This window comes from Hemicordylus capensis, chromosome 3 (genome assembly GCF_027244095.1).
Source record: "Hemicordylus capensis ecotype Gifberg chromosome 3, rHemCap1.1.pri, whole genome shotgun sequence".
NCBI classification, from domain to species: Eukaryota; Metazoa; Chordata; class Lepidosauria; order Squamata; family Cordylidae; genus Hemicordylus; species Hemicordylus capensis.
In genome coordinates, this window is record NC_069659.1 from 137,290,091 (window position 1) to 137,317,440 (window position 27,350).

A 27,350-nucleotide genomic window follows, 5' to 3' on the forward strand; every position below is an offset into this window, starting at 1 on the left:
CTTAAATATGATAATGAATGGAAGAAACTTTTTAAAAAAAATAAATAAAGAGAATGCTCTTTTCCCATATGCCTCAGAGTCTTTCCTTCAAGTCTCTGTCAAACTCTGTTCATGGACAATAAGCCAAAACTGTAGGTCACTCAGTTTGTGGTCACAACAGATACACAAAGCTCTACAGTTGATGCAGCTTAAAAGTTCTCACTTCACACAACATTCCAAAGAGTATAGAAAATAACGGAGCCCTATTGAACTGCTGAAGCAAACAAGAGGGCTTCAGTCTGATGTGGCAACTTCCTAAGGGACAATTATGTAACAGCCAAATTCAGTTCTCCATTAAGTCAATCCAAATAGCAGCTGTGCGATTACAGGGAATTACTGATGTACTACATAATTAACAGTGGACAATTTTCTTGTCACTAATGAAAAAGGGTGAAGATCTTGACCATGCACTAACTTGGCTATTTATTAATTAGCATATGTTTCACACTAGTAATGCATAAAGTATATTTATAAGATAAAAATCTTATTTTAAAAAACCAGGAAATTCCCCCCTCACTTTCCGTTGACTGAGCAAACAATTTTAAAACTTCCCTCTTCTATTTCTTCTTAGAAGCATTTACTCCAGATGTCCAACAATGCAGGAAGAGCAAATGAGAGACTCTTCCAACATATAAAAACATATCTATCCATTTTAGGCTGACTAATGGAACACTAGATCTCACAGACCTAGCTGTAAAACATTGGGCAAGTATACCTCTATCAATCAGTAAGACAGACAGGAAAAAAGTAATCTAAAGATACTAAAAGCAAAGAAATGAGTGCACAAATCCAGTTATTCATTTTTTAAAAAATAATCCTACCATCAGCTTCAAGATATTGTACTAGTGTAACATCATCTTGTAGCTTTGCATATAAGCCATTACAGAAATAGCACTCTCATTCACTCTAAAGCTATGTTGAAAGACCAATCATCATTGAGCAAGTTCCTGCAACTACAGTAGCTTATAGAACATCAGCAGCAACAACAAATATGTTATTTCCAAAAAGCTGATTCACATATGGCACTAGAAATGCTTTCCCATTCTGCTCCAAGAACATGCACATGAAGGTACCACCCACAAGACTCCTTTGGTACATGCATTTTTGGAATGGAGGGAGTCCAGACCAAGCCGTAGAGAAATTAGCTCCCATGTCATTATGGAGGCATGTGAATTGTTCCCTTCTTCAATTAAATCTTGCTTTCTTGAAATCTCAAGGCCAACTTGAAAGCTCATTTGGTTTTAAATAATCAAAGTCTAGCTAGCAACGCCAGCTAGCAATTGCTTCGGAGAGGTGGGCAGGACTCAGTTAAATTAAGCACTTGTAAGTCCATTAGTTTCAGTGGAACGAATTCAAGCAGACACTGAACCGCAGCTGAAATCAATGGTAATTGTAAAGTTCTGTGAACAAATGGATCTGCCGTATATAGAGTCAGACCATTGGTCTATCTAACTTAGTGTCATTAATACTGACGGGCAGCAGGCTGCCCAAAGGTTTCAAGCAACAGTTTTCCCGAGGCCTATGTAGAGGTGCCAGAGACTGAACCTAGAACCTCCTGCATGTACTCTTATCACCGAGCTACCCATCTTCCCCTGAAGATTTTAACTCCGACCACAGGTATCCATGTTGAGACGGGGGAAAGCCATGCTTGTAGGACATGAGTTTCAATTGACTTCTGCTTGGCTGTTCCACGATAAGGAAGATAAACTGTAATGGACCTTTGTTTGTTAGAATCAGGGTTTCTTAACCTTGGGCCCCCAGATGTTGCTGGACTACAACTCCCAGAATCCTCAGCTGCAATGGCTTTTGCTTGGGGATTGTGGGAGTTGTAGTCCAACATCTGGGGGCCCAAGGTTAAGAAACCCTGTGTTAGATTTTTATACCAACTTTCATTAACAATCTCAAGGCAGTTCTTCACCAAATGGAGTGTTCTGAAAATGGAGAAACTGTCAGCAGAGCATGTGATCAACTTACGGCAAGAGAAAGGGTGTGTACAACTTGTGACCATTCACCCAGCAAGACACAACCCCACAAGCCATGTATTATGGGCTGCCAGGGGCTTGACCACCTATGTTTGCAGTCCCAGGCAGGCACCAATAACAGTTTGCCAAGCCCCTGCTGGGCGACATTCGGTTTCATGGCACACAAGTTGTTGCCAGCCTGCACAAGAACAAAAAGAAAATCTAGAAAGATATCCACAGTCCCAGAGCTCAAACATGCTGGAATTCAGATGAAAATAAAATGGAATCAAAGCAGATTGACCTGTTAGTGCAGCAGGCAATTGCCTAAGGCTTCCAACTACTTCACTCTGGCAGCTTCTTTCATCCATTATGTTACTGGGAAGAATGGCAAGAAGCCCTAGGAAGCCATTCCTATGCTATTGTGGTAATGAATGAATGAACACTGGAGTCCCAACCAGGAGGAGGTTAAACCCCATTCTAGCAACACAATCGCTAATGCACATGTTCCTTTTTTACAACTGTTTTCCTCAGTGAATGTAAGAAAATTCTCTGCTGCCGCCTCCACCCCCATAAAGGTCTATCTAGTCCAGTATCATGTTTTCCACAGTAGTCAGCAAGATGCTTCTGGGAAGTCTACAAGCAGGGTGTGAAGCCCTTCTGTGTAAGCCGGGCATGAAGGCAAATAACCTAGCAACTGATATACAGAGGCATACTGCTTCTGAATTGGGAGGTTCCATTTGGCTAACAGTTGTTGATCCATCCTCTTCTACAAGAGGCCTCCAAGATTTCTATTTCCTAAATGGCAGCCCCTTTCATGTAAGCAATTTGGTCTTTTGCACAGTATTCTGCAGCAGCAATACAGGTGCTCTGCAGTTTATCTTGAGCATAATGATCTCACCACACTTTGGAGTTACATTTGAAATTGATTGGCTCCAGCACATAGCAATCACAACTACACTGCCTATTAATACACAAATTTCATTTTAGCTAATCATGTCTAATATTATGGCTCCAGTCTCTATGAATTTGAGCCTTTTAAAATCTAATTTAATGGCCATCGACCCATCCTGTGACAACACATTATAAATTTTCCCAATATTTGGACTTAACACCACAACTTTATCTTCAAAAAGATTTCTACCTCAGAATATCAATTTACTACAGGCCTTGTAAGATACACTGCTGTAAGAAGTCAAACAAAAAATAAGCACGCTCCACAGTATGCTGAGTGGCTCATTTAAGTGTTTCACTCCCGCAAATGCAGAGCTCAGATATTACACTTATTTTGCATAGTGAGCAGAGAGAAAGGATTTACATTTCAAACTGATTATCTTTTCTCCGTGGCCCATTTTGACTGCTATTTGATTTCCTTTTGGTCTGCCAGAAATTTTTTTGATCCAGGCACTGATCCATCTCTACCCATTTAGTTTCAAAAATGCTACATCATCTGGGATTTGCAAACCATTCACTTGACCTCCATATTCTTTTTTTAAAAATCAACCAAGCGCGCCTCTCAATGATACCATCTGTGCATCAAATTAGGATACTCAAAAGCAGGTAGAGAGACATTCTCAGTATCTATGACAATAGAGCTTTCTTCTGCTCTTGGAAGCTTGCCAAAGCCCCAAAGATCATCTGCAGGTTTTACTAATTTTATTGATTGGCTGTTATGTACTCTCTCTCTCTTTCTCTCTCTGGCACTGTTACCCACCTACAGCCCTCAGAATGGGGTGGAGGGAAAAGGAAATGGGCTAAACATCAGATAAATACACTAAATTTGCTTTTCAGCCATGCCATGCTACACAGAAGCTGCCAGCCTCATGCCAGCTCTATCATTATACGGGAAGCGTTTTGCAGACTTGACCCTCTACTGCACTTCTTATAATGCAATAAATACACTTAATATTTCAGCTTACATGTTCTGCTTTAATAGTTGCCTGCATCATTCTATGTACTTATAGCTGCCAGCTCTTCATTACATTTAGGATACTGACGCTTTCTGAGCAAGTTGCTAACTTACCAAAATTCTTTTCCGATCCTTTTCTGATAGGAACTTCACTGGTGGATACTTCTGAGTAAAACTATGAAACATTTCAAAACAAAAGCCAAAAAATTAGTTATCACTTAACAAGGTTGACAGATTATTTATTACTTCTGCATGTATGTACCCTGTAATACATTCAAGTTCCTAACTTCTGAATGAATACATATTTATTAGAGATGTGCACAAAACAAATAATGCATTCCATTCCGAGCTCAGAATGGAATGTAAGATCTGCAGAACTGTCTGTTAGGAATGTGCACTAATAGCAATCCGCACTTGCTCGGAGACCATGTGTGTGCTGGTGTCACACTGGGACAGCTGGCAGGGAGCGCTACCACCGCACGAAGATAGCTGGGAGGAGCACCACCAATTCAGGAAGTGGCGGTGAGCGGCAGAGGAGCAGGTACGCTCCTGCTCTTCTCCATTTTAAAGGGGAAGGGGATGTGTTATGAATCGCGCTTTGACTCATGATTTGTGAATATCCCTACAGTCCGGACTGTTCTGTGTGCCATTTTGGAATCCAAAATGGTTCTCTCCTGGTTTCTGTAGCAGCCATTTGCGTGATGGCAGACATTTGCATAGTGGTGCTGACCACACAAATGGCCACCGCACGTGTGCAGAGGCCAGAAGAATGCCATTTTGGATTCCAAAATGGCGCTTGGAACAGTCCAAGTGTTCCAAGCTTGGAACAGGGTCATTCCATTCTGAGGGTCATTCTGAGCTCAGAACAGGGCCTTCAATTTAAAGGGTGTTCTGTTCCGAACTAGGAACATCCAGTTCACCGTTGGAACATTCCGACCACCAACCATTCTACACATCACTAATATTTATTAACATCTAACGTTCAAGACCATTAAACATTGAAAGTAAATACAATAATAAAAATGGGTTTTTACCTCTGATGAATAGAATTATTCATATATATAGCCTCAACGGGCAACCACAATTGTTCATTGACACTTATGCTACATATTGAGGCTCTTCTCATGATCCGTGAGAAGGGCTCCAGAGCAGGCTGTGGGGAAGGTGGGTTAAACCAACTTTCCCCACAGATCATCAAGGCGCGGTTGCAGGGCACGCTACCCACGCGTCCAGACGATTCCCCACACAGCAAGGCAGCAGAGAGGGTTGGGGGCTGGGATGTGTCGTCCCGATCCCTGGAAATACTGTGATGCACCGTGGAAGTGCACAGTGCATCATGGGGACCCCCTCCCCAGGCTCCCTGCAGTCTGGCAGCCATGGCTGCTGCCAGACGATCATGAAAATGAGGTTAGGGGAGCACTTGCTCCCTTAACTTCGTTTTCAAAGGTGGCTATTAAGGCCGGTTTGCCGCCGGGATCAGTCCGATCCTGGCAGTTCACACACACGTGCAAAACCAGGCTGGGCTCCCTTAGCCCAGATTTGCATGCACGAGTGAATAGCCTCATTAGATACTTCAGCATGCATATACTTTAGGAAATGTAAAAGGATACGTATTTTTGCAAGTGTTCCCTTTATTTTCCCAGTATGAAACTTAAATGTACTTTGTGCTGAATGACATCTTTCAGAATGAAATGAAACCAATCACAATCAGAAGGAAACTTGGTTAGCTGCTCAGAGCTACTGTTGTTGTGAGCCTTTGATGCTAATTCCAGCAAAAGTACTTTTAATAGACAACTATAATCTCACCCTGGATCTTAATGTTCTCTTCTACTACTGTTAGATTTGTTTCCTACTTTCTTATTTTTATATGTTTTGCTCTTATTAGATACACTTGTAAATATGAAGAGATTTCAATAAAGTCTGGGAACTCACCGAAAGGGCTCATTACTATGAATCAATCTGGTCTGGATGCACAAATCTGTTCAGCACTTGCAATATGGAAAGGGCCAATTCATATGTTACCACAGGACTGTGGGAGCTGCTTTCCTAAGCACCACCCATTTGGTCAGGTGGGGAAGAACTGTGCCATTGGCTCCAATCATGAAGCTACTGGGGTTATGGGAAGAAGCCACAAGGAAGTTACTGAGCCTACACAAATTGGCCCAAATCCTCTGGATTGCAAGGTATGTTCAGACCATATTCTGAAGCTTGAACTGAAAATTCTATCAAGGCTGTATACATCTGTGTGTGATTGGTTCCATCCACACCCAGTCTCAGGAGACAGAATCACTATTCTGGTATTCTGCCTGAAAATGTGTGTGCCTGGGCAAACAGGAGTCTCCTGGCTAGCTGTGCATCCACGGGAACACTCTTGCTAGCTACAGGGCCTCTGTGAGTTCAGTGTCAAACACGGAGAGGATCTGTGATGTGAAACCCTGAGGAACAATCCCTGCGTTCGGCACTACGCTCTGCAGAGAGGTATCAAATACATGGAGGCCTGGGATGTGTAGGGGGGCATTTTCATTAAATACCTTTCTCCTTGCATTCATTTAACAACTAGTTTTTCTTACATACGTATTTTAGAACTAGGGCAATTGCCCCAGGCACAACCTAGACAACAACACAAACGCAACACAAACTGGGCTTCAGAAGGTGCTGTAATCAACTTGCAGTTATTCTAACAGTGTTATAAAATGTTTTCAATTTAAAATTAGATAAGATATATTCAAGGAATATATTATCTAATTATTCAGGACCTGTTTATCAGTGGTTGCATTACTTGCAGTTTCGCATACCTGTAGTTGAAAAATAGAGGACAAGCCTCGTTAACCACGGTTAAGGGGTTCACATATCTGTGGTTTTTGGTGGAGAGGGAGAGGAGAAAGAAGAAAAGGAGCGCTGGCCTTTCACCCCATGAATGTGACATCCAGCACTGGCTTCTCTCCCTTCAGCAGGGGTTCCTCCTCAGTCAACCTGGCTGTTCCCCCTGCCAGGTTGGCGCAAACGCGACATCCCCTATAGAGCAGGGGCCACCAGATGGCCACCTGCCTGCTGCTGATGCTCGCTCCTTGAGCACTGCCCTCTCTCCCCGCAGCACAGCCGCCACTCACGTGCTTGAGCCCTGACCTCTCACCCTGCGGCAGGGGTTGGGGAGAATGTGACATCCCCGCAGACTGGGGGACCACTGGAGGCAGGGAAGAGAAGGGCTAGCACAAGGAAGATCTTCCTCGGAGAAGATCCTCATCACTGACTGGCCAGGACTTCCTTATATCCCATTCCTCCCACTCCCCACAAGCCTCTCAAGTCTTGCGAGACCCAGGAGGACCCTGTCCAAATCCCACACTCGTGAGACTTGCGAGGCCTGAGGTGGGGCAGAATGGGATATAAGGAAGCCCTGGCCAGTCAATGATGAGGGCCAGTTCTCCAAGGAAGACCTTCCTCATGCTGACCCTGCCCTGTCTCGGAAAGAGGCCAGTGCTTGAAGAGTGTGAGAGTGCTGGCAGCTGACAATCTGGTCTCCGCTCTCCAGGGGATGTTCTGTTTGCGCTTCCCTGGCAGGGAGAAAAGCCAGCGCTGAGGAAAAAACCCCGCTGCAGGGAGAGACGCCAGCACTAGATGTCACTGGAACAGGCCAGCGCTCCTTTTCTTCTCTTGTCCCCATTTTGGCACTTTGGAACCTAACCCCCAGATTTTCATTGACTTAAACATCCCGTTATCCGCAGTTTCATTATCCAGTGTGGTGGGCGAAAACCTAACACCCACGGATAAACATCAACTACTTTAAAACAAGAATGTATGATTTTATCAAACAGATAAAACAACCATGCCATCGAACATGTCAGGATGTATGATATATGATATGATATGGCGAATATTTATATACCGCTTTTCAACAAAAAGTTCCCAAAGCAGTTTACATAGAGATAAATACATTTAACAAATAGTTCCCTGTCCCCAAAGGGCTCACAATCTAAAAAAGAAACCAGCAACAGCCACACGAGAGATGCTGTGCTGGAGACAGACAGGGCCAGTTGCTCTCCCCCTGCTAAATAAAGAGAATCACCACTTTTGAAAGGTGCCTCTTTGCTCATTTAGCAGAGGACTTTGCTCAGTTAGCAAGTATAAATATCTGGGGGTTGTTTTTCAGACTTCTGGCTCTTGAAGGGCCCAGATTGCACATGCTATGGTAACTGCTCAAAGAAGCATAGCTGCACTTAGATTTGTTTTTCTGACACTGAGGTTTTTTTTTCCGTTCTCTGGTTAGGGAGGTTAAGTGGTCACTCAACAGCTGTATGGTGTACAGTCACATGTCTATAGAGATTTCTACCTCACCACCCAGAGGCAATTCAGTCTAAGTTTCTGAGGACCATTTTTGGAGTACCACGTTGTGCACCTAACACTGCCCTCCGTTTGGAACTGGGGTCTATTCCACTAGAGGCTCAATCCCGGCTAATTAAGATCAATTTCTGGCTCAAACAGACATGTTGCCCTGAGGGCTTAGCTCCCTTGACTCTGACCGATAAGTTTTATTCAGGCTGGATGAGAACCACTGAGGAGAAACTCCAGATTTATGAACTTACTCCTCCAGGTTTGGTAGCCTTGGGTTACCCCAAGGCAAAGTAAACCATAAAACAACATATTAAGGACATGGACTTTCACTGTCAATTCTACAGACATCAATTTTAATCAAATTTCCAAGTAGACCAGACAAATTTTACACCTCCCTTCTCTCAGAATCTAATATCATCACTTTTAATGTTGCAAAATTTTGCTGTAGGGCTCTCTTTTATTAGGAAGCAGATGGTCCAATCTGTAACAAAGCATCCTAAGAAGCATGCTGGTTTTTGAATCTGATGTGTAATGAGTGAATGACTAAGGTAATTTTATAGTAAGAAGTAACAACCCTTATAATTCTGTATTTTATTGCTGTTCTCAGGTCTTGGACCGTAATAATAAAGAACTGAACTTCTATATATGAGGAAAAAACAGATGTTAGTTTGCTGGGAGGCACCCTTTCAGTTTCTTATTAGCTCTGCCCCTGCAGCCTAACACACTGTTGGTGAGAGAGGAGAGAACTGGAAACATGCTGCTCTCGTAAGCTATTTTTGACTGCCCTGCATGAGCCAGCAGGTTTTTAGCACCACAGTTTCTAAGAGACTCATTGAAGCTATTCACACGGGCAGAAAACAGGGTGACCCCATGCATACAACCTTAACCCTATTTCAAGCCTCACAGCAAACACACGTGCATTTGGTGAAGCCTCAGCAGTGAATATGAAAGACTGACGATCAACTTTTACAGGGTTCTCTTCAAACAGTCAGCCACAGCTTGCAATGTTTGTCCTCCAGCCCCCTGAGTGGCTAGGGGGATCATATGACCCAAGGAGACCACTCAGAGGGCTCCAAGCTGCAGTCCCACTTTGTAGGTCTCTGACTGGTAGCCTCAGTTCCTGGCAATTGCAGCACTGTCAAAGGAACTGAACTCCGTCCTGATGCCCAAAAGGAGAGAGAAGAGAGCAGCTGCAGCTGCCAACCAGCCCCAACGGAAGAGTCACCCCCGCACAACGCACTCCCCAGATTCAGGAGGGACACAGCAGATGCCCCCTGGAGCAGCTGCCAGATGCCCCCATAAGTAGCCCAGGCACAAGGCACACTCCGTACACCGTACAGCAGCATGGTTTGGGAAGGCAGAAGGAGGAACCTTCCCCTTGCCCGCTCACCCTCCCTGCAGCTGTGGCCTCTGTGGCACCCTCCCACCCCACTGTATAGTGTGTGTAGAAGGTAAAAGGGAGAACCCCCCTTGCCCCCACCACTGCCACCTTAGCCAAGTGGCGACTCTGCCTCCCCATCAATCCACCACTGCCACCCCTTGCTAGCCTCTCTGGGCGTAGGAGGGTGGGCATGTGCGGGAGGGTGTCCCCATCACCCACCTGCCCTGATGCTGCCACTTGCCACTCTTGCAGTGCCAGCAGGGTGGGCGATTGAGTGGCAAAGTGTCGCTCACTCCTGCCCACCCTCATTGGCACTGTTACCCTCTGCATCTTGATGAGGGGGCAGAGGGTGGGTGGATGGGTGCAGTGTCACACCCAGGCAAACTGGGCACCTCGACTGCACCTGCTGTGAGGCCCTCTGCCGCTGCTGTGAGCCCCCTGCTGCCACTGCGAGCCGCCGCCACCCCCCATTGCCGCCATGAGGCCAAACCAGTGATCCTTGCGCGGACGGTCATTCCAGTGGTCGCTCCCACTCCACCCGCCGCCACCTCAGGGGCCTGCCCCAACCCCGCCCCTGGCCTCACACATGGTGGCTAGAATACGTCTAACGATCAGTAATTTGGCCTTGCGGAGGCGGCAAACAACCCCGCAGCAGCTGTTCAATGCCTCCCCCACACCTTGGGGGCCATGGGCAAGGCCCCATGGTCTGGGGCTAAGAGCTCCTCCAGGTGGGTGAGTGATGCTGAACATCTGCCCACTCATCCCGTCCACTGGCCATATGCTACAGGCCCCGCATTTTCGAGGGCCCTGCACTCTCCCCGTACGGAGTGCATGCTTGCATCCCCTTGCAGGGTGCGAAGGGCTCCCTCTTGCGCAGCTGCAAGGTGGGGGGGCGAGCGCGCCCAGGAAGGAGAGCCCCATCATCCAGCAGCCAGGGGTGCCACAGAACAGCCCTGGTCAGCAGCGCCCGGTTCTGTTGTCATCGCCATGGGGTACCGGCTCAGCCTGGAAGCGAGCGCGACAGCAGACCGAACCGCTGGGAGCCTCTGGATGCATGGCGGGGCCCGTTGCACTTCAGGAAGGGGCTCCCCTGCCTGCGGGAAGGTCAGCCGGCCATCCCACCCGCTCCCTGCCTGTTGGAGACCTTGTTGGACCCACCCGGAGCAGCTAGCTGGCATCTGCTTGGGAAGGAGGAGAGCGCTGGCAAAACTCCTGCTGCTTCCTGCCCTGCCTTTCCCTGGATTCTGAGCAGGGCAGGGGCTTGCTTCTTGGGCTGCTCCTTCAGCGCCTTTGCTGAGCGCATCTCTAGCCCGATTCCTTTTGAACTGGCTCCCAGCAGCAGCAGCTACAGCAGCAGCACTCCCTCCTGCCCCCCCTCACTGGCACCAGGAAGGGGAGAGCAGCAGCCCCATCACCGGTGCAGTTTCCACCTGGAAAGGGCAAGGGTGCTGTTGCCCTTGCCTTGGTGGTTGGTGGGGGTGGGTGGGTCAAGAAGCATCTCCTCTGAGGCAGCAGATGGAAGGAGGATTTGGCTGAGCCCAGAGCAGTATACTACATACTTAAGTTCCTCCTCACAACAACCCTGTGAAGTAGGTTAGGCTGAGAGAGAAGTGACTGGCCCACATTCACCCAGCAAGTCTGAATGGGGATTTGAACTCGGGCCTCCCCTGTCCTAGTCCAGCACTCTAACCACTACACCATGCTATAGGCAACAGCAGCTGCAGGCAAGGGCAGGGACACTCCTGCTCTTGTCCAGTGACTTGCAGGGGACAGGAAGGAGCACAAAAATCCCCATTCAGCTATGATACTTGTTGGGTGACTCTGGGCCAGTCACTTCACTCTCAGCTTGACCTACTTCACATGGTTGTTGTGAGGAGGAACTTGAGTATGTAGTACACTGCTCTGGGCTCCTTGGAGGAAGAGCGGGATATTCTATATTATTAATTCTTCAAAACGGGCCATGCGTGGGGACGTGGTAGAAAGGAGGCGATTGGCTGACAGGGGGAGCGAGTTCCGGAGCAGCAGGGAGTTTTGTGGGGTGGCTGGAAAGCAGTTTGACAGTTGGCTCGGGGACTCCGTGAAGCAGCAGGGAGCTCGGAGGATCGGGGTGGCTTCGGGAGCTGGACAGTTGACTCTGGGGGCTGCAGGTGGCAGAGCTGCACCGTGAAGCGGCAGGGAACAGGGAGCTCGGAGGCTGTCAGGAGAGCAGGCAACAGTGCCTGGCAGTGGCAAGGGGAAGAAAGGACTGTGAGACAGAGATAGAAAGACAGAGGAAAGAGAGCGGGGTGAGAGATTTGCAGGGGGGTGAGTGGGGGGGGGAGACTTGTGGGGTGAGTGGGGGGGGAGAAACTTGAGGGGGCCGGTGAGAGAGTTGTGGGGGTGGGATGCCACAGGCTCAGTGCAAGACCGCACAGATACTCTGTGCAGGATCAGCTAGTAAAATGTAAAATGACTGAATAGTATGACATGTGTCTGTGCAACTATTCCCCTTAGGGGATGGGGGTGCTATAGGAAGAAGAGTTTGAGCTCCCTGCCTGGCATCTCCAGGTTGGGCTTAGCGGGAATCCTGCCTGAGAGCTGCAGGAAGCCACTGCCAGTCTGTGTCGACAGTACTAAGCTGGATGGACTAATGGTCTGACTCAGTGGAAGGCAGCTTCCTATGTTCATATTTTCCCTTGGGCTCATTTGCAAGGTGCCTGCCACTTTAAAGAAGTTTGAGTGAGTGCTGCCGAGAGCTGTGGCTGGCCAGGCTTTCCCCAAACATTCTGCTTGCTTTGCAGGGCACTCTAGTATCCAGGCTCTATGGTATCCTGGGGAAGGGAAGGGGAGGGAGCCTCAAGCAGCGTCTCACAGCGTTCCGTGGCTCCAAACGAGCACTGGGATAGGGTAGGCAACCTCCCCTGCTTGCTGAACCTGATTTTAGAGGAGGGGCTGGGAGCTGGGTGACCATCTTTTGACAGAGCCCTGTTTGAGAGCTTGCCGAGGTTTCATACAGGAGTGCTAACCCCACCTTCAGACCTCAAGCCCTGTTTTGCTGGTCGTGAGAATAGTCTCATGGTCTCTTGACCCACTCCAGATCTTACCAACCACTCCCCAGAAGGGTCAAGCCATGTACAACCCCACCTCCTCTTTCTATAATCCCTTCTATAACCCTGAGCAAAGAGGCATCTTTTAAAAGTGGTGCTTCTCCTTATGTTTAGGAATTGGCCCAATTCACTCCTAGCACAGCAACCCACCAGTGGCTCTTGCTGGTTTCTACCTTGTGTTTCTTTTATTAGATTGCGTCCCTTTTGGGACAGGGAACCATCTTATTTATTTTCTAAGTAAACCATTTGAGAGCTTTGGTTGAAGAGTGGTATATAAATATTTGTATTAATTGTATTTAGAGAAATCTTGTAATATTCTTCCAACTTTTTGAATGTGTGTCTTCAGGAAAGTATGCCTATCCTTTCAAAGATGCATGTTATTGGAACCAAAGTGGGCACAATTTCAAGCCTACTACAGATACTGAAATTACCAATTACACCACTGCTCAGACACCTTGGCAGCATCTAGGCTACGTCAGTTGTAGGGATGTATACAGAACCGCACTGCCGCAGCTCAAAGGCAGCAGGGGTGCCTCATTAAGGGTGGGAGAGGGTGCACTTACCCCTCCCGCCGCTTTCCCCCCACCGGCACCATTTGTTCCTAAAAACCTTCGGGGTGGCAGCATATCCGCCCCTTTGCCCTCATCGACTGGAAGTGGCCGGAAGTACTGGACGTGCATGTGCCCATTGCATGCGTGCACATGTTAGACAGGCGCACACTCACACATTACTTCCGGCCGATGAGGGCACCAGGGCAGCAGTGAGGTACACTGCCACCCTAAAGGTTTTTAGGAACAAACGGCACTGGCGAGAGGTAAGCAGCAGGAGGGGTGAGTGCACCCTCCCCTGCCATTAAAGCGCCAACCCCCAGGGCCTTCGAATCTTGAACCAGCCCCGTGTTCGAACCTGTTCTAATTTAATTTACAGCCCATAAAAGAGCCTCCAAACAGGTTCGTGCACATCCCTAGTCAGTTGTGACTGAGTCCCATTGAAATTAATGAGATTTGTTAGTCGTGACTAACTTGTCTCATTGATTTCAATAGTACTCATTTATGACTGACTTTTCTGAATGTTGTCCCTTGCATTTAGTGGCAGAATTAAGAATTTAAAAACCAGGTTTCTTTTCATTTTGCATCAGGTTTTTAGAAACATCAATGGATCAATAATTCATGCCAATAACTAGAATTTTGCCTACTAAGCATTTTTTACTGAGAGATCAACTTGGCTGAACAAACCTTAGAGCTTGACACATCTTTAGAAGTGTCTAATGAGGAACGGCTGTGGCAAAGAACATCTGAGATCTTCAAGGCTCGTGTTTGTTTACACTACATCAGATCTGGGGCTTCTATCATTCTTATCTCATTTTAGGAGACAGAAACAGATGAGGGAAATGCTGTTCTGGTGCACAGGAATGATGCCAAAATGTACTGACAGCCTGTACCAGCACTATATTTTATCACACATATTATAGGTTACCATGAATTTAATCTACAGTGCAAAAAGAAAAAAACAAACAAATGGCAATATCTTTTAGAAAACAGACTCTCCCCACCATTAGGAAACTCTGCTTTCACACAGGCATACTACAGTTGTCAGGCACCATAGTGGAAAGAATCATAGAGGATGCTGGCCTCTGTCTAGGAGCCTCTGCTTGGATCAAGCAGCAGTGTCATGCAAGGTAGCAAGACCACTGGAAAAACCACTAGGCAAACAGGGAGGCACCTCCTCTGTCTGAATCATGGGTGTTCTTGATTTAGCCAGAGGTCCTGAAAAAGAAATGCTAAAAAGCATACAAGGCAACTTTTACCTATTAAAGACACCCCATGGGTGTCTTTGAATGAAGTCAAAGACAGAATTCCAACCCAGTTATGCAAACTGGACACAATAGAATCCTTTTGTTTTGTGCTTCCTCTGAATAGACACAATTGCATCCACATCCTCTCTCAAGGCTGGTCCCTTGGATGCTAGAGGCTTCCCAACTCTAACCTTATAATAGGTCCTATCTCTCTAGTCAGTTTTTGGTCTTTTTGTTCCTAACTCCAAACCTGGTTGCTGAAGGAAGGAAGTATCATTGCCCACTTCTGCTGTAGCTCAGTAGCACAGAATGCCATCTACTGCTCCAAGAGGCCTACAGAACTAACTGCCTGACTCAGCACCAACATCCTTTCCTTTCTTTAAGCTGAATCATTCAGCTGCTAAGCCCCTACATCGGAACACTGGACTGCCACATCCATTTTTGCAATACAGAAGTGAAATCACTAGCTTTCAGCCTCCTTCCATGTGACATTTGTGGGAAACTGTTTTGTACTGCCTTAGATATTCTTGGCAATCAGTCTTTTGATTCCTTTCTGTGTGGCCTTGCTCAGATTATTTCTGGGTCTAATTGCCTGAAAACTAGATTCCCCGAGAAGAAACCCTAAACACTACCTCATCCTCAATCCTACCACACTACAGTAATCCCTCGACCTATGAACTACTCGACATCCGATGTTTTCGAGTTACGAGCGACAAAAAAGACCGGAAGTAGTTGCCGGTTTAGATTCAGCTTACTCGACCTACGAATTTTTAGATGCGGTTTCCTCGACTTATGAATGTTTCCAGACTTCCGTGGTGCGCTCTTCGACTTACGAAAATTTCGAACTCCGAACGTGCGTTCAGAATGGATTAATTACGTAAGTCGAGGGACCACTGTATACCCCTACACACAACATACTCTAAGAAGAAGCCCTAAATAGAAGCATTTGAGGCTGGGCTATTGAATAGAAGTTCTTTATTATGACCCAACGCCAGCAAAAAAGGTGAGCACATTTGTCAGTAATCAATAAATAAAACTGAATTCAAATCATTATCTGCCACAATCTAGAGGCTAAAAAATAGAAACTGACTATATTATAAGTAACCTGAAACATGATCTGCTAAAAGAAGTGATACATAAAAATCATCAGAGTGACCTGGAAATTCTAATTAAAAAGAAATCAAACTATGATGTAAGTTGGAATAAATATATATATATAAATTATAAAAGCACATGTGTTATCGACTCAATTTCTTCCACACCACAAGGACACAAATGATGGGCAGTGGGGATTTTACGATATCTGCCCTCCAGAAGTGCTGAGGAGAGGGCATTAAATCTTGCTCTTGTAAAAGCCCAGCGATAATTAAAATATGCAAGTGTAGATAAGTAAGCAGCTATGGCTCTCCCATCAGTCTCACTTGGTATCCTACAAAAAGTGGGTATCAGACTCAAGTTAAACTGGAGTTCTAAATCTAAAAGTTGTTGCACAACTGCTTCTTTGGCCTTCTTATTTAGCACACACAGAGTGTCTGGAGATAGGCCACACAAGTAAGGATTTTGTGAACAAAACATTTCCACCAACTAGGGTGGAAATCATCACTCAGAGGAACCAGCCCCATAGGTGTAGAGTTCAGTTTGTGCCAATTATCAACTGCAACAATCCAAAATCTAGTATCCACTCTAGCAAGACCCACTACCAAAGGCTGGGCTATCCTCTGCATGAACTTACAACAGGCTAATTCCTATACATGACTGCTTGAGGACTGCAGTAGTCCCCTCTTGTTAGACTGTGGGCACATGCACAGTCTGTCTTTGCTCTCCTTTAGCAAAACCTTTGATGGGGACCTGAGACCTTCTCCTGGAGCAGGAAGTCCTCCCATTTGGCATTGCACATGAATCAGGAGATACAGACAGTCAAACTGTTCTTTTTGTTCAATTCTTTCTCTGTCCCTCCTTCTCCCACTCTTCCTTCTACCCTCATCTCAACATCAACATCCACTAGGCTATTCAAGTCTTCATTCCTTATCTAGTTGGGAGATGCCTTTACTCCCTGAACAGTCAATCAGGGTTGCCAACTAGTACTGTTCATCTTATATCAATTTTTTTGGGTACCCTAATATTAGCATATCCTTTTTGTTTTACAAACTTCTCAGCCTTGAAAAGTCTGTTCTAGGACTGAAATTTTTGGGAAGAAAAGGCATATTTCCCATTTGGATTTCAATCTCAACATTTTAATTTAGAGTTCAGCATCTGAATTCTGGATTCTTATCAAAATCTGAGATAAGACCATCCCCCCACAACAGGATGTTCTCTGCTTAAATGAATAAAGTTGATGCAAAATTGACCATCATATGTCACATTGGGAGGAGGGTGGGGAGAACTGATTTTAACTCTAGTCTCTTCTTATTCATTCACTTAGTTACTCTTCCAGCTGTCCAATTTTAGGTTTTTGTTGTTTGGAGGCAAAGGGTCTACAGCCAGGTAATATGGCAATGACATTAAAATATATCATAGGAACATAGGAAGTTGCAATATACTGAGTCAGACCATTGGTCTATCTAGCTCAGTACTGTCTTCACAGACTGGTAGTGGCTTCTCCAAGGTTGCAGGCAGGAATCTCTCTCAACCCTATGCTGGAGAAGCCAGGGAGGGAACTTGGAACCTTCTGCTCTTACCAGAGCCACTCCATCCCCTAAGGGGATCTTACATTGCTCACACTTCTAGTCTCCCATTCATATGTAAACAGGGTGGACCCTGCTTAGCTAAGGGGACGCTTGCTACCACAAGACCAGCTCTCCTCGTCTTATCCACATCCCAAACATTGTGAAAACATCACTACAGCACTTACAGAGTTGCTAAGACCTACATTCTGCTTCAACCAATATCTCGTCGTTAGATAGTAATAATTAGCAATGCCTCACTGCTAATACGCTACCGGACGTAAGCACTGACTGAAGAACAGCCATGCAAATAGAAGCTCTGTGTTGCAAAACAGTACTTAAACATCTTATCTAAGCTCTTCACATTAATTCAGTTCAAAACAAGTGATCATCTACGTGTAACATCCCCAAATAGACATACCTTTTCTCCAGTTCTCGGATCTTCTCCCTTAATGGTGCCACCATCTAAAGGCAAAATCAAAAGATAAGCATTGTGTGTGTCTGTTTGTATACAAGGGGTGTGAGGCCTTGGGCAAATCAGCCAGTGTGGGGGCCCTTTACATCTAATTTTAGTGGCGGCAACATACATGCAGGATCCCTCCAAAGAGCAGGACCATCGACAGTCACTCTGCTTGCCTACCCTAAGGCTAGTCCTGCCCTTTCCCACAAATCATACAGAAGTATAACAGGGTAGACTTTTAATGGCTGAGTCATTTTTATATTTTCAGGCTTTCATAAGTATTATTTTGTGTGTTACACACCCTAAGGAACTGGCAACAGAATGTGCTGTTAACATACAGTACTTACTCTAGAAAACATCAATCAACAGAAAGGCAAACAGGCCTAGCAAAGCAACACACTGCAGTGGGACCGATACTTGGAATGTTTCTGGGAGGGAAATAAAAGGGGCAGCTCCATGTAAGACAAAGAAAATAAGAGGGCAGACACTTTTATGGACAGAGATATGAATTTTATGGAAATTTTGAACCAAACCTTTTTCTAGAAAAAATCTAGGAGATTTCCCCATGCAAATTTGTATCAATTTTTCTCTCAGAAAAACTTCCAACGCAAAATTTCCCAATGCCCTAAAAAGATTGTGATCTGATTTGGCATGTTATCTGACCTATATATTTAGTTGAACAAAAAACAAAACAGAAACCACCCCATCATATTAACTTGCAATGCTTTATCTCAAAGTTTATCAAGTAATTGAACTGAAAAATGTGATGGGGGTGGTGGAAATCAATAGACACATGTAACGTAGTTTTACTGAAACAAATTCAAAGCTCTATGTGGAAAGAAGTCACACACTTCCTAGGGATAATCACCTGAAAAACTTTGAAATTGCCAAGCATTGGCATCCACCCAATAACGGTGTGGAGATGCTGCATGCAAACAGCCTCCAAAACCTCTAATAATTCAGGGTCCTGCTGTGTGGGTCAGGAAAGGTGCAATTCCTCCTTCCCTGTGAAGCATTCCTTTACACCCTTAAGTACAAAGCCCTCAGGTACATATTCAGTGGCATTAAAGAACACTTGCAGGGGCGGGGGGAGGAGAGATTGGCAAAAACCACCCCCACATGCACATAGGACTCTGGATTACTAAATACTGTAGAGGCACTTTGCATGCAGACCTTCTGCAGTGTTAGTGGGAATGACAGCCAATAAATGTTATGAAAGTGAATTTTTAAGAACTGGAAATGTTCCATGGAAAAATAAAGAATGGGAAAAATTTCTGTGGAAAATTTTCAAACCTCCATTTCCATCTATGAGTAGAGAAGGTAAAACAGTTCAAGCCTGAAAAAGGAACAACATAGTAGGAAACGCAAAAAGGAATACCATAATGGGAAGAGTGTACTAACCTCTTCAATCTTATTTTCCACTTTCTGGTCACCATTATCTTGGATAGATCTGTCGGGCAGAAAGTCAAGAGAAAAATTAAAAATTTAAGAATTGCCTTGCCAAGGTCTTCCTCCATCAAGTCTCATAGTAAGCCTTCAGTAATTACTAACTATTTGATCAGAAGAAACTCACAAGCAAATCATGAAAGAAACAGAGAATGTAAAAATTGCCGTGCTTTTTTACACCAAAGGTTCTTGCTCATCTAGTCTCACAGTAAGCTTCAAAAAACTAACGAGATGCCTAGAAAAGGCTCACAAGCAGGACACAAGGATAGCTGTTCACTTATGTTTGTTTCTCTAGAGTCTAGTAATCTAAACTGCTTCTGAACATGAAGTTTTTAACTTTTTTGCTCTTATGTACAATAGCCATCAATCATTTATACAGCACTAACCATTTCCACAACACTTTACAAAGAATGAAGAGATAGTCCCCTGCCCCAAGGGACTTACAGTCTAGATTCTGACACAAGGGAGACAACAAGAAAGGGAAGGAAAATTGAGTCAGGGATAGACAGAATATGTTTACATGCTAAGCTTAGTTACAGTAAGCTATGGGGACTAGAGATGCAAGAAAAGGTGGGTTTTAAAAGCGGGTTTGAAATAAGAGGATGGGGTGACACAGGTGTTCTAGGAGGTAGTTCCAAGTATAAAGGGCAGCAAGGGAGAATTGGCAGAGAATGTCGGAGGGAGCAGGAGAACTTCAGACCACTGAGGGTGATGGAGCGGAAGGAACGAAGGTCATGGGCAGGAGTGTAAGGATATAGAACTGAGAGGTAGAACATTAATTTAGAGCATATGTTAATTATGAAGTAATAGCTGAATATTGGTCAACTTCAGAAACATTTTTAATGCATTTAATCACTTTCCTGATAATCTTTATTATTTACGATATTAATTGAAATACATTTCAATTTTTTAAAAATCCCCCCCCCCCTCCGCCAAGGACATGTGCAATTGGACAGAGGGAGAATGTTTTTGGGTAAAGAAGAAGAGCTGGATATTAGGCCTGTGAGCATTCAGAAAATTCAGATTCAACTGATCTGAATTGAAGATATTGGATTTGGATTCTATGGGCTCTGGTGATATTGGATTGAGTTGGAATTAGAATCCAAATACCGACTTAAACTTCAAATTTCCTTCTATAGTGGTTAATGGGGAAATTAAATAAAAAATCATAGAAATTATCAGTGGTCTTAGAGCCTTGAAACTTGCCACACATGTAGGGAAGGGGGTCAGGGTCCCCTATAGTGAATTTGAAGAGAAATTGGTAAACCCACTGATTTTGGGTAACCTTTTTTGAAACTTTGTTTTAAAATGGCTAAAAGTTGTGAAATGAAGTTAAAAGTTAATAAAAATTGTTAATTAAAAAAGTTAATTAAAAAGGTGAAGTTCTGGCTTGAATCAAGCCAGAACGTTACGAAAACATCTGAAACTGAAGAGCCTCCTTGGACTATCATTTCATTTCACCAGCATGTGGAGGAATCTGTCCTTTGCTTTCATGAAAAGGGGTAACAGCATGGCCCTTTTGCCCCCCCCCCATCACCTGAATGGATGGGCATACAGTTATGAAACCTGGCACACATGAAGTCCACATTGTCAGGACAATGGCAGTATATGGCAGCTTCCTATTTTCTATGTCCTTGACATAATTCCTCCAACTTCTGTCCCTTAGCTAAACTTTCCCTTCTTGACTCAACAGAGGTCAGAAAGATGCCCCCCCCCACCCGCCCCTGAAAATAATAGCTTCTCTCATTAAATAATGAGCAGCTGTGTTCAGTTCTGGCCCCTGACAAGGCTACAGAAACTCGTTTCCCCCCCTGATGTTTATTGGTTTGGGTTTATAGAAAGTCATTGAGAGCCTGAGCGTCCAATTCCTGCAGTTACTCACAAAACAAGGTTCCAGAAATCAGCTGGGACTGTTGCCTCAATAAGGGTATGTGTAGTAACCCACTTCTGCGGAGGAGTGTGAAAAGAGTTGTTTACCTGATTTCTACTTCTGTGGCTCACATGTGTCTAGTTAACAAAAGCTCTTCTGTTTGTGTAGGTGTAGTGGCTTTATGTCCCAAGAAAAGCAGCCCCATTTTACTTGAAAGAGTGTTCTTTTTGTGTGGGGTTTTCTCATGAAACCCCAAGGATGCAGAACACATTAAACAGTTCTATTTTCCTTCAAAACACTGTTAATATGAGAAGCCAAGCTACACAAAAGCTGCAAGCTTAGTTATTGCTGTAAAATAATTCACAAAGAATTAGTAAAAAATCCTCTCTAAGCAAATATTTGCTTTCAAATATAATTTTAAATCTGTGGCTCTTAAACCAGTTTGTACTGCATTTTAAAAATCAATAGTGTGAACAGGTTTCAGGTACAGTAACCACCATTACTTTTCTAAACCGGACAGAATGTGCTTTTGGGGACTCCTCCTTTCAATGCAATGGGATGGCTACTTCTTTCTTCTTTGTAGCAGGGCAAACCAAGGAACAATAGCAGTAGTTTAATCCCCACTGAAGTGACAGTGTTACAGCAATATTTATTGTAAACTGCGATTTGCAAAGACCATACAAATAAACTACTTTAAACCATTTACCAGTGTAATTTATCTTTGTTTGGGTTATCTTGCAAAAGTAGTGTGAGACTGAATTTTTTTTTTTGCATAATCCATATTCTTGACCTTTTTGATGGACCCTTCTACATCACATAAAGCTGCTTCTATACTGAGTTACACCACTGAGCCATCAAGCTCAAAACTGTCTAAACTGACTGGCAGCAGCTCTCCAGAGTTCTAAGACAGAGGTATTTCACTGCCCTACCGGGTAGGGATATACACGAACTGCAGTTCATGCACTTTTTATGAAATGGGATGGAGAGCTTTAAGAAAAAGGAGAGCAGGTCCTTACCTGCTTACCACTGCCCCATGCGGCTTCTTGCTGGGGCGACACACATTCCAATAATGCCCACATGGTGCCACCATGCACATGACACCTGTGCATGTAAGGGCCTGCTCTCCTTTTTCTTAATGTTCTCTGTCTCATATCTCAAAAAGTGTTCGAACAGCGGTTAGTGCACATACCTACTACCTGGAGATGTTAACCTGGGACCTTCTGCATTCCAGTCATGAGTGTTATCACTGAGCTACGACCCATTCTGGATGATGATTCTTTCCACTCCCCATTTTATGCTCACAACAATTCTGTGATTCTCTTTTGCTATTCATAGTTACCCCCCAAAAACCCTATCCCCCTCAAAAAAAAATCTCCCAAAATCAGAGGAGTTATCTATAGCCTTGAAAGAAAGAAAGTAAGAGTCCTGACCCTGCTTAGCTAAGGGGACAAATCATGCTTGCTACCACAACACCAGCTCAAGACCACAAGACCAGCTCTCCTCTCATAAGGAGGAGAGCTGGTCTTACGATAGCAAGCAAGAACTGTGCCCTGCCCTTTGCTAAGCAGGTTTTGCCCTGGTTTGCATTTGAATGGTAGACCACATCTGTGAGCACTGTAAGATTCCCCTAGGGTGAGGCTGCTTTGGGAAGGGTATATGCATGCTTGCATGCATAATGTTCCAAGTTCTCACCCTGGCATCTCCAGGATAGGGCTGAGAGAGACTCCTGCCTGCAACCTTGGAGAAGCCGATCTGTGCAGACAATCCTGAGCTAGATAGACCAATGGTCTGACTCAATATATGGCAGCTTCCTATGTTCCTATGATATATTTTAATGTCATTGCCATATTACCTGGCTGAAGACTCTTTGCCTCCAACAAGAATCTAAAACTGGACAGCAGGAAGAGTAGACTTGTTAGAAGACAGGTTCCTATGGTCCTAGCTCATACTGGAAAAGTGTTTCAACTTGAAGGTCAGGGCAAGAGGACTACCATCCCTTAGATTTGGAGGGAATTAAGGAGAATATATAGCAACTATCCTTTTGATGTGGGTGTGGAGGGGGGTTATAGGAAGTGAGAAAGCTAGCATGACTTAGCAGATACAATGTGGAACTTAGACCAAGGATATCTGGATTCAACTCTCTGCCAGCCATGAAACTCTCTAAGTGACCTTGGACTGAATACTATTTCTCATCTCATCTATTTCTCACAATTTCACCGAGTTGTTCCACAGACAGAAAGACTGGCTGTATTGATAGCAATGATGATGTGAAAGTGTTTCTGTGGACTAAATGATTGGCTGTAGAATTAGTAACAAGCAGACTAATTTGGTTAACAGAGATTAATTTCGCTATCCAGCTCCATTCCCACCCCCAACCCCATTCAGTAATAATTAGACAGTGCTAACATATTTTCCATTTAAAGTTAGAAGGTAACATGCAAGCACCATATATGATGGATTCTTCTAAGAAAGAATTGAGCTTCTTGTTTTGTAGGAGTGAGAACATCCATCCATTATAAAAATGATAACCAATACTTGTCTTGCGTCTGCCCCTTCCCACAAGATGTTCCCTAAATTTGTGGCTGACCACCTTTTATCAGAAGAATGGGTCATGCTAAATATCCTTTCCCATCACTCCTACTCTCCAAATAATAGGAAAGCAGAGGCTGTGAGGAAAGATGTACTTCCTGTTCCAATAACCAAAAACAAAAAATTTATATCCACACAGTTGTACAAAACAAACAAAAAAGCTGAACATTACCTCATGTTGAGTACATTTCCCCATACAGCTGCAAAAAAGAAAGAAAGGAGGAATTAGTTTTGCTTGAAAATAGTTTGATTCACTTTAGAATGCATTCAGTTTTGATACCAAAGGTTAAGCTGGCCTCATTAGTAGGAGCAGCTGTTCTAAAAACATGTCTCATTGTATATATCATATTATTAGAAAACCATCAGGATACATTGAAAAAAAAAAACAATTAATCCTCCAACAGAGCTGAAAATTAACTGTGTCAGTGAATCAGAAGAGCACTCAACACACCAAACTGCAGCAAGCTTCAGACAGAATCTTAAAGTTTTTAATATATTTCTCTCTAGCTCACTGGGTAAATTCACAGTCAGATAATGGCAGAGAGGTCAAATTTCTAGATACGCTGAATGGCTGTGCCCTAGAACAGTTTGTCTTGGAACCAACCAGAGAGAAGGCGACCTTGGACTTAATCCTGAGTGGTACCCAGGACGTGGTGCGGGATGTCAGTGTCATCAGCCCTTTAGGGAACAGTGACCATAGTGCCATCAAATTCAGCATACATGCAGGAGAGAATCACCAAGGAAGTCTAACATAGACATTTGGAATTTCAGAAGAGGAAACTTCTCCAAAATGAGGAATATGGTGAAAAGAAAGATGAAAGGAAAAATCAGGAGAGTCACTTCGCCCCAGAATGCATGGAGTTTACTCAAAACCATAATACTAGAAGCCCAGTTAGATTGTATACCCAAAAGGAGGAAAGGTACCACTAAGTCCAGGAGGATGCCAACATGGATAACAGGTACCGTCAAGGAAGCCATAAAAGGGAAGAAGACTTCCTTCCAAAACTGGAAGGCCTGTACAAATGAAGAGAACAGAAAGGAACACAAACTCTGGCCAAAAATAAAATAAAAAAATAAAATGCAAGGTGACAATAAGGGGGGCGAAAAGAGAGTTTGAGGAACATTTAGCTAAAAGTATCAAGGGGAATAACAAAAACTTCTTTAAATACACCAGAAGCAGGAAACCTGCCAGGGAGGTGGTTGGACCATTAGATAATGACAGAGTGAAAGGGATTATTAAGGAGGATATGGAGGTTGCAGAGAAGCTAAATGAGTTTTTTGCATCCGTCTTCACAGCAGAGGATACTGAGCATATACTTGTTCCTGAACCAGGCTTTTTGGGGATGGAAGCTAAAGAACTGAGTCAGATAGAAGTGACGAGAGATGATGTTCTAAACTGTCTGGAAAAATGAAAATTAGCAAATCGCCAGGGACCAACGACATCCATCCGAGAGTCCTCAAAGAACTCAAATGTGAAATTGCCAACCTCCTTGCTAAAATATATAACTTATCCCTGCAATCAGGCTCTGTACTGGAGGACTGGAAAGCAGCAAATGTAACACCGATTTGCAAAAAGCGATCCAGGGGTGATCCGGGAAATTACAGGCCGGTTAGCTTAACATCCGTTCCAGGCAAATTGATGGAAAGCATCCTCAAGGATAAAATTCTAAAGCACATAGAAGAACAGGCCCTGCTGGTAGAGAACCAGAATGGCTTCTGCAAAGGTAAATCTTGCCTCATCAACCTTTTGGAGTTCTTTGAGAGTGACAACAAGTGTATGGATCAAGGTGATCCAGTTGACATAGTATACCTGGACTTCCAAAAGCTTTCAACAAAGTTCCTCATCAAAGAAGTGGGATCCCCTAGGGATCTGTACTGGGACCGGTGCTTTTTAATTTATTCATAAATGATCTAGAAGCAGAGGTAAGCAACGAGGTGGCCAAATTTGCAGAAGATACCAAACTCTTTCAGGTAGTGAAATCCAAAACGTATTGTGGGGAGCTCCAAAAGAATCTCTCCAAACTCGGTGAGTGGGCGACAAAGTGGCAAATGCGGTTCAGTGATGGCAAGTGTAAAGTGTTGCACATTGGGACAAAGAATCCCAACTTCAAGTATATGCGGATGGGATCTGAACTGTCAGTGACTGACCAGGAGAGGGATCTTGGGTTGTGGTGGACAGCTCGTTGAAAGTGTTGACTCAATGTGTGGCAGCTGTGAAAAGGGCCAATTCCATGCTAGGGATCATTAAGAAGGGGATTGAAAATAAAACTTATATATACACACACACACAAACATATACACCAAAAAAAACACCCTATGTTGCGGCCACACCTGGAGTACTGCATACAATTCTGGTCACCACATCTAAAAAAGGACATTGTAGAATGGGAAAAGGTGCAGAGGAGGGCAAGCAAGATGATAAGGGGCCTGGAGCACCTTTCTTATGATGCAAGGCTACAAAACCTGGGGCTATTTAGTTTAGAAAAAGACGACTGTGGGGAGACATGATAGATTCATGGTGTGGAGAAAGTGGATAGAGAGAAATTCTTCTCCCTCTCACATCACACTAGAACCAGGGGTCATCCCATGAAATTGATTGCCAGGAAATCTAGGACCAACAAATGGAAGTATTTTTTCACACAACACATAATCAACTTGTGGAATTCTCTGCCACAAGATGTGGTGACAGCCAACAAGCTAGATGGCTTTAAGAGAGGTTTAGATAACTTCATGGAGGAGAGGTCTATCATCGGCTACCAGCTGGAGAGCTATTGGCCATCTCCAGCTTCAAAGGCAGGATGCCTCTGCGAACCAGTTTCAGGGGAGTAACAGCAGGAGAGAGGGCATGCCCTCAACTCCTGCCTGTGGCTTCCAGCGGCATCTGGTAGGCCACTGTGTGAAACAGGATGCTGGACTAGATGGGCCTTGGATCTGATCCAGCAGGGCTGTTCTTAAGCTCATTAGGACATCTTACAAATTACTTAGTAGAAAGCCTGTCCAAGGAGAAAATAAAGTGCAAGTCACGTATCCATTATGAAACACAACCATTATACACGATGTGCTTGCCATCATTATTCATGTTGATGCTGGGAAACTATGACCAATCATGGCCAACCCGGAATGTGCAGACACAGCAAAATAAATGCACCACATGTTATCATGAACCTTGGAGGTTACAAGTTATTTTCTTCACAGAAGTATCTTATGTGTCAGAATTGTCTTATGTGTCACTTGTTATTAACAAGTGAAGTAGCCTTCAGGGCAGTCTCAGTTTTACTTCGTAGATGAGTCTGACACATTCCACAGCATACATCCCATTACAGCTATTAGATCTGAACAGCTCATAAACATGCTGGCAGCCATCTTTGTGACCATGGCTGCATTTCCCCCCAGCAGCTGCAAACATGGATGTATCTACCGTTTCACTATGTGTACAGGAAAACCTTGGTATTTGTGGGGGTTCCATTCCTGGCTAGTGCTGCAGATACCTAAACCGTGAATACCGAGTAAACGGGGCTATGGAATTGCGGGGGTAGGTTCAGGGGTGGGGGCGAATTGGCCCCAAATCAGCAAAAAATCATATCCCCATTTTAAAAAATGAAATTGTCCATAAATCGGCCCCCAAATACAAAATAAAGCATTGCAAAGTGCTCTGCCATGCTCCGCGGGTCCCCAGCAGGCCCTCAGTGCCCCACAAGGGCTGGAAATCAGTTGAAAATGGTGGATATTTCCCTCATTTTAAAAAAGAGGTTGGACGAAATATGGCCCAAAACACAGAAGGCACAGCAAAGTGCCCTACCGTCCTCCATTGGTTCCCAGCAGTCC

The 27,350-nt window shown here is 44.4% G+C and overlaps 1 protein-coding gene across 2 annotated transcripts in view; it reads right to left on the bottom strand.

Annotated features, from left to right (window-relative positions):
* The window catches only part of UXS1 (UDP-glucuronate decarboxylase 1), an 87,239-nt gene that overhangs the window by 22,644 nt on the left and 37,245 nt on the right, over nt 1-27,350 (bottom strand). For both annotated transcript variants that reach the window (XM_053311339.1, XM_053311338.1), the window contains exons 2-5: nt 23,698-23,725; nt 19,022-19,070; nt 17,582-17,625; nt 4,021-4,081 (exon numbers count right to left, since the gene is read on the bottom strand). In XM_053311339.1, coding sequence (XP_053167314.1) covers nt 4,021-4,081; nt 17,582-17,625; nt 19,022-19,070; nt 23,698-23,702 — 159 coding nt within the window. In that variant the 5' untranslated portion in view covers nt 23,703-23,725. The remainder of the gene's footprint in view (nt 1-4,020; nt 4,082-17,581; nt 17,626-19,021; nt 19,071-23,697; nt 23,726-27,350) is intronic.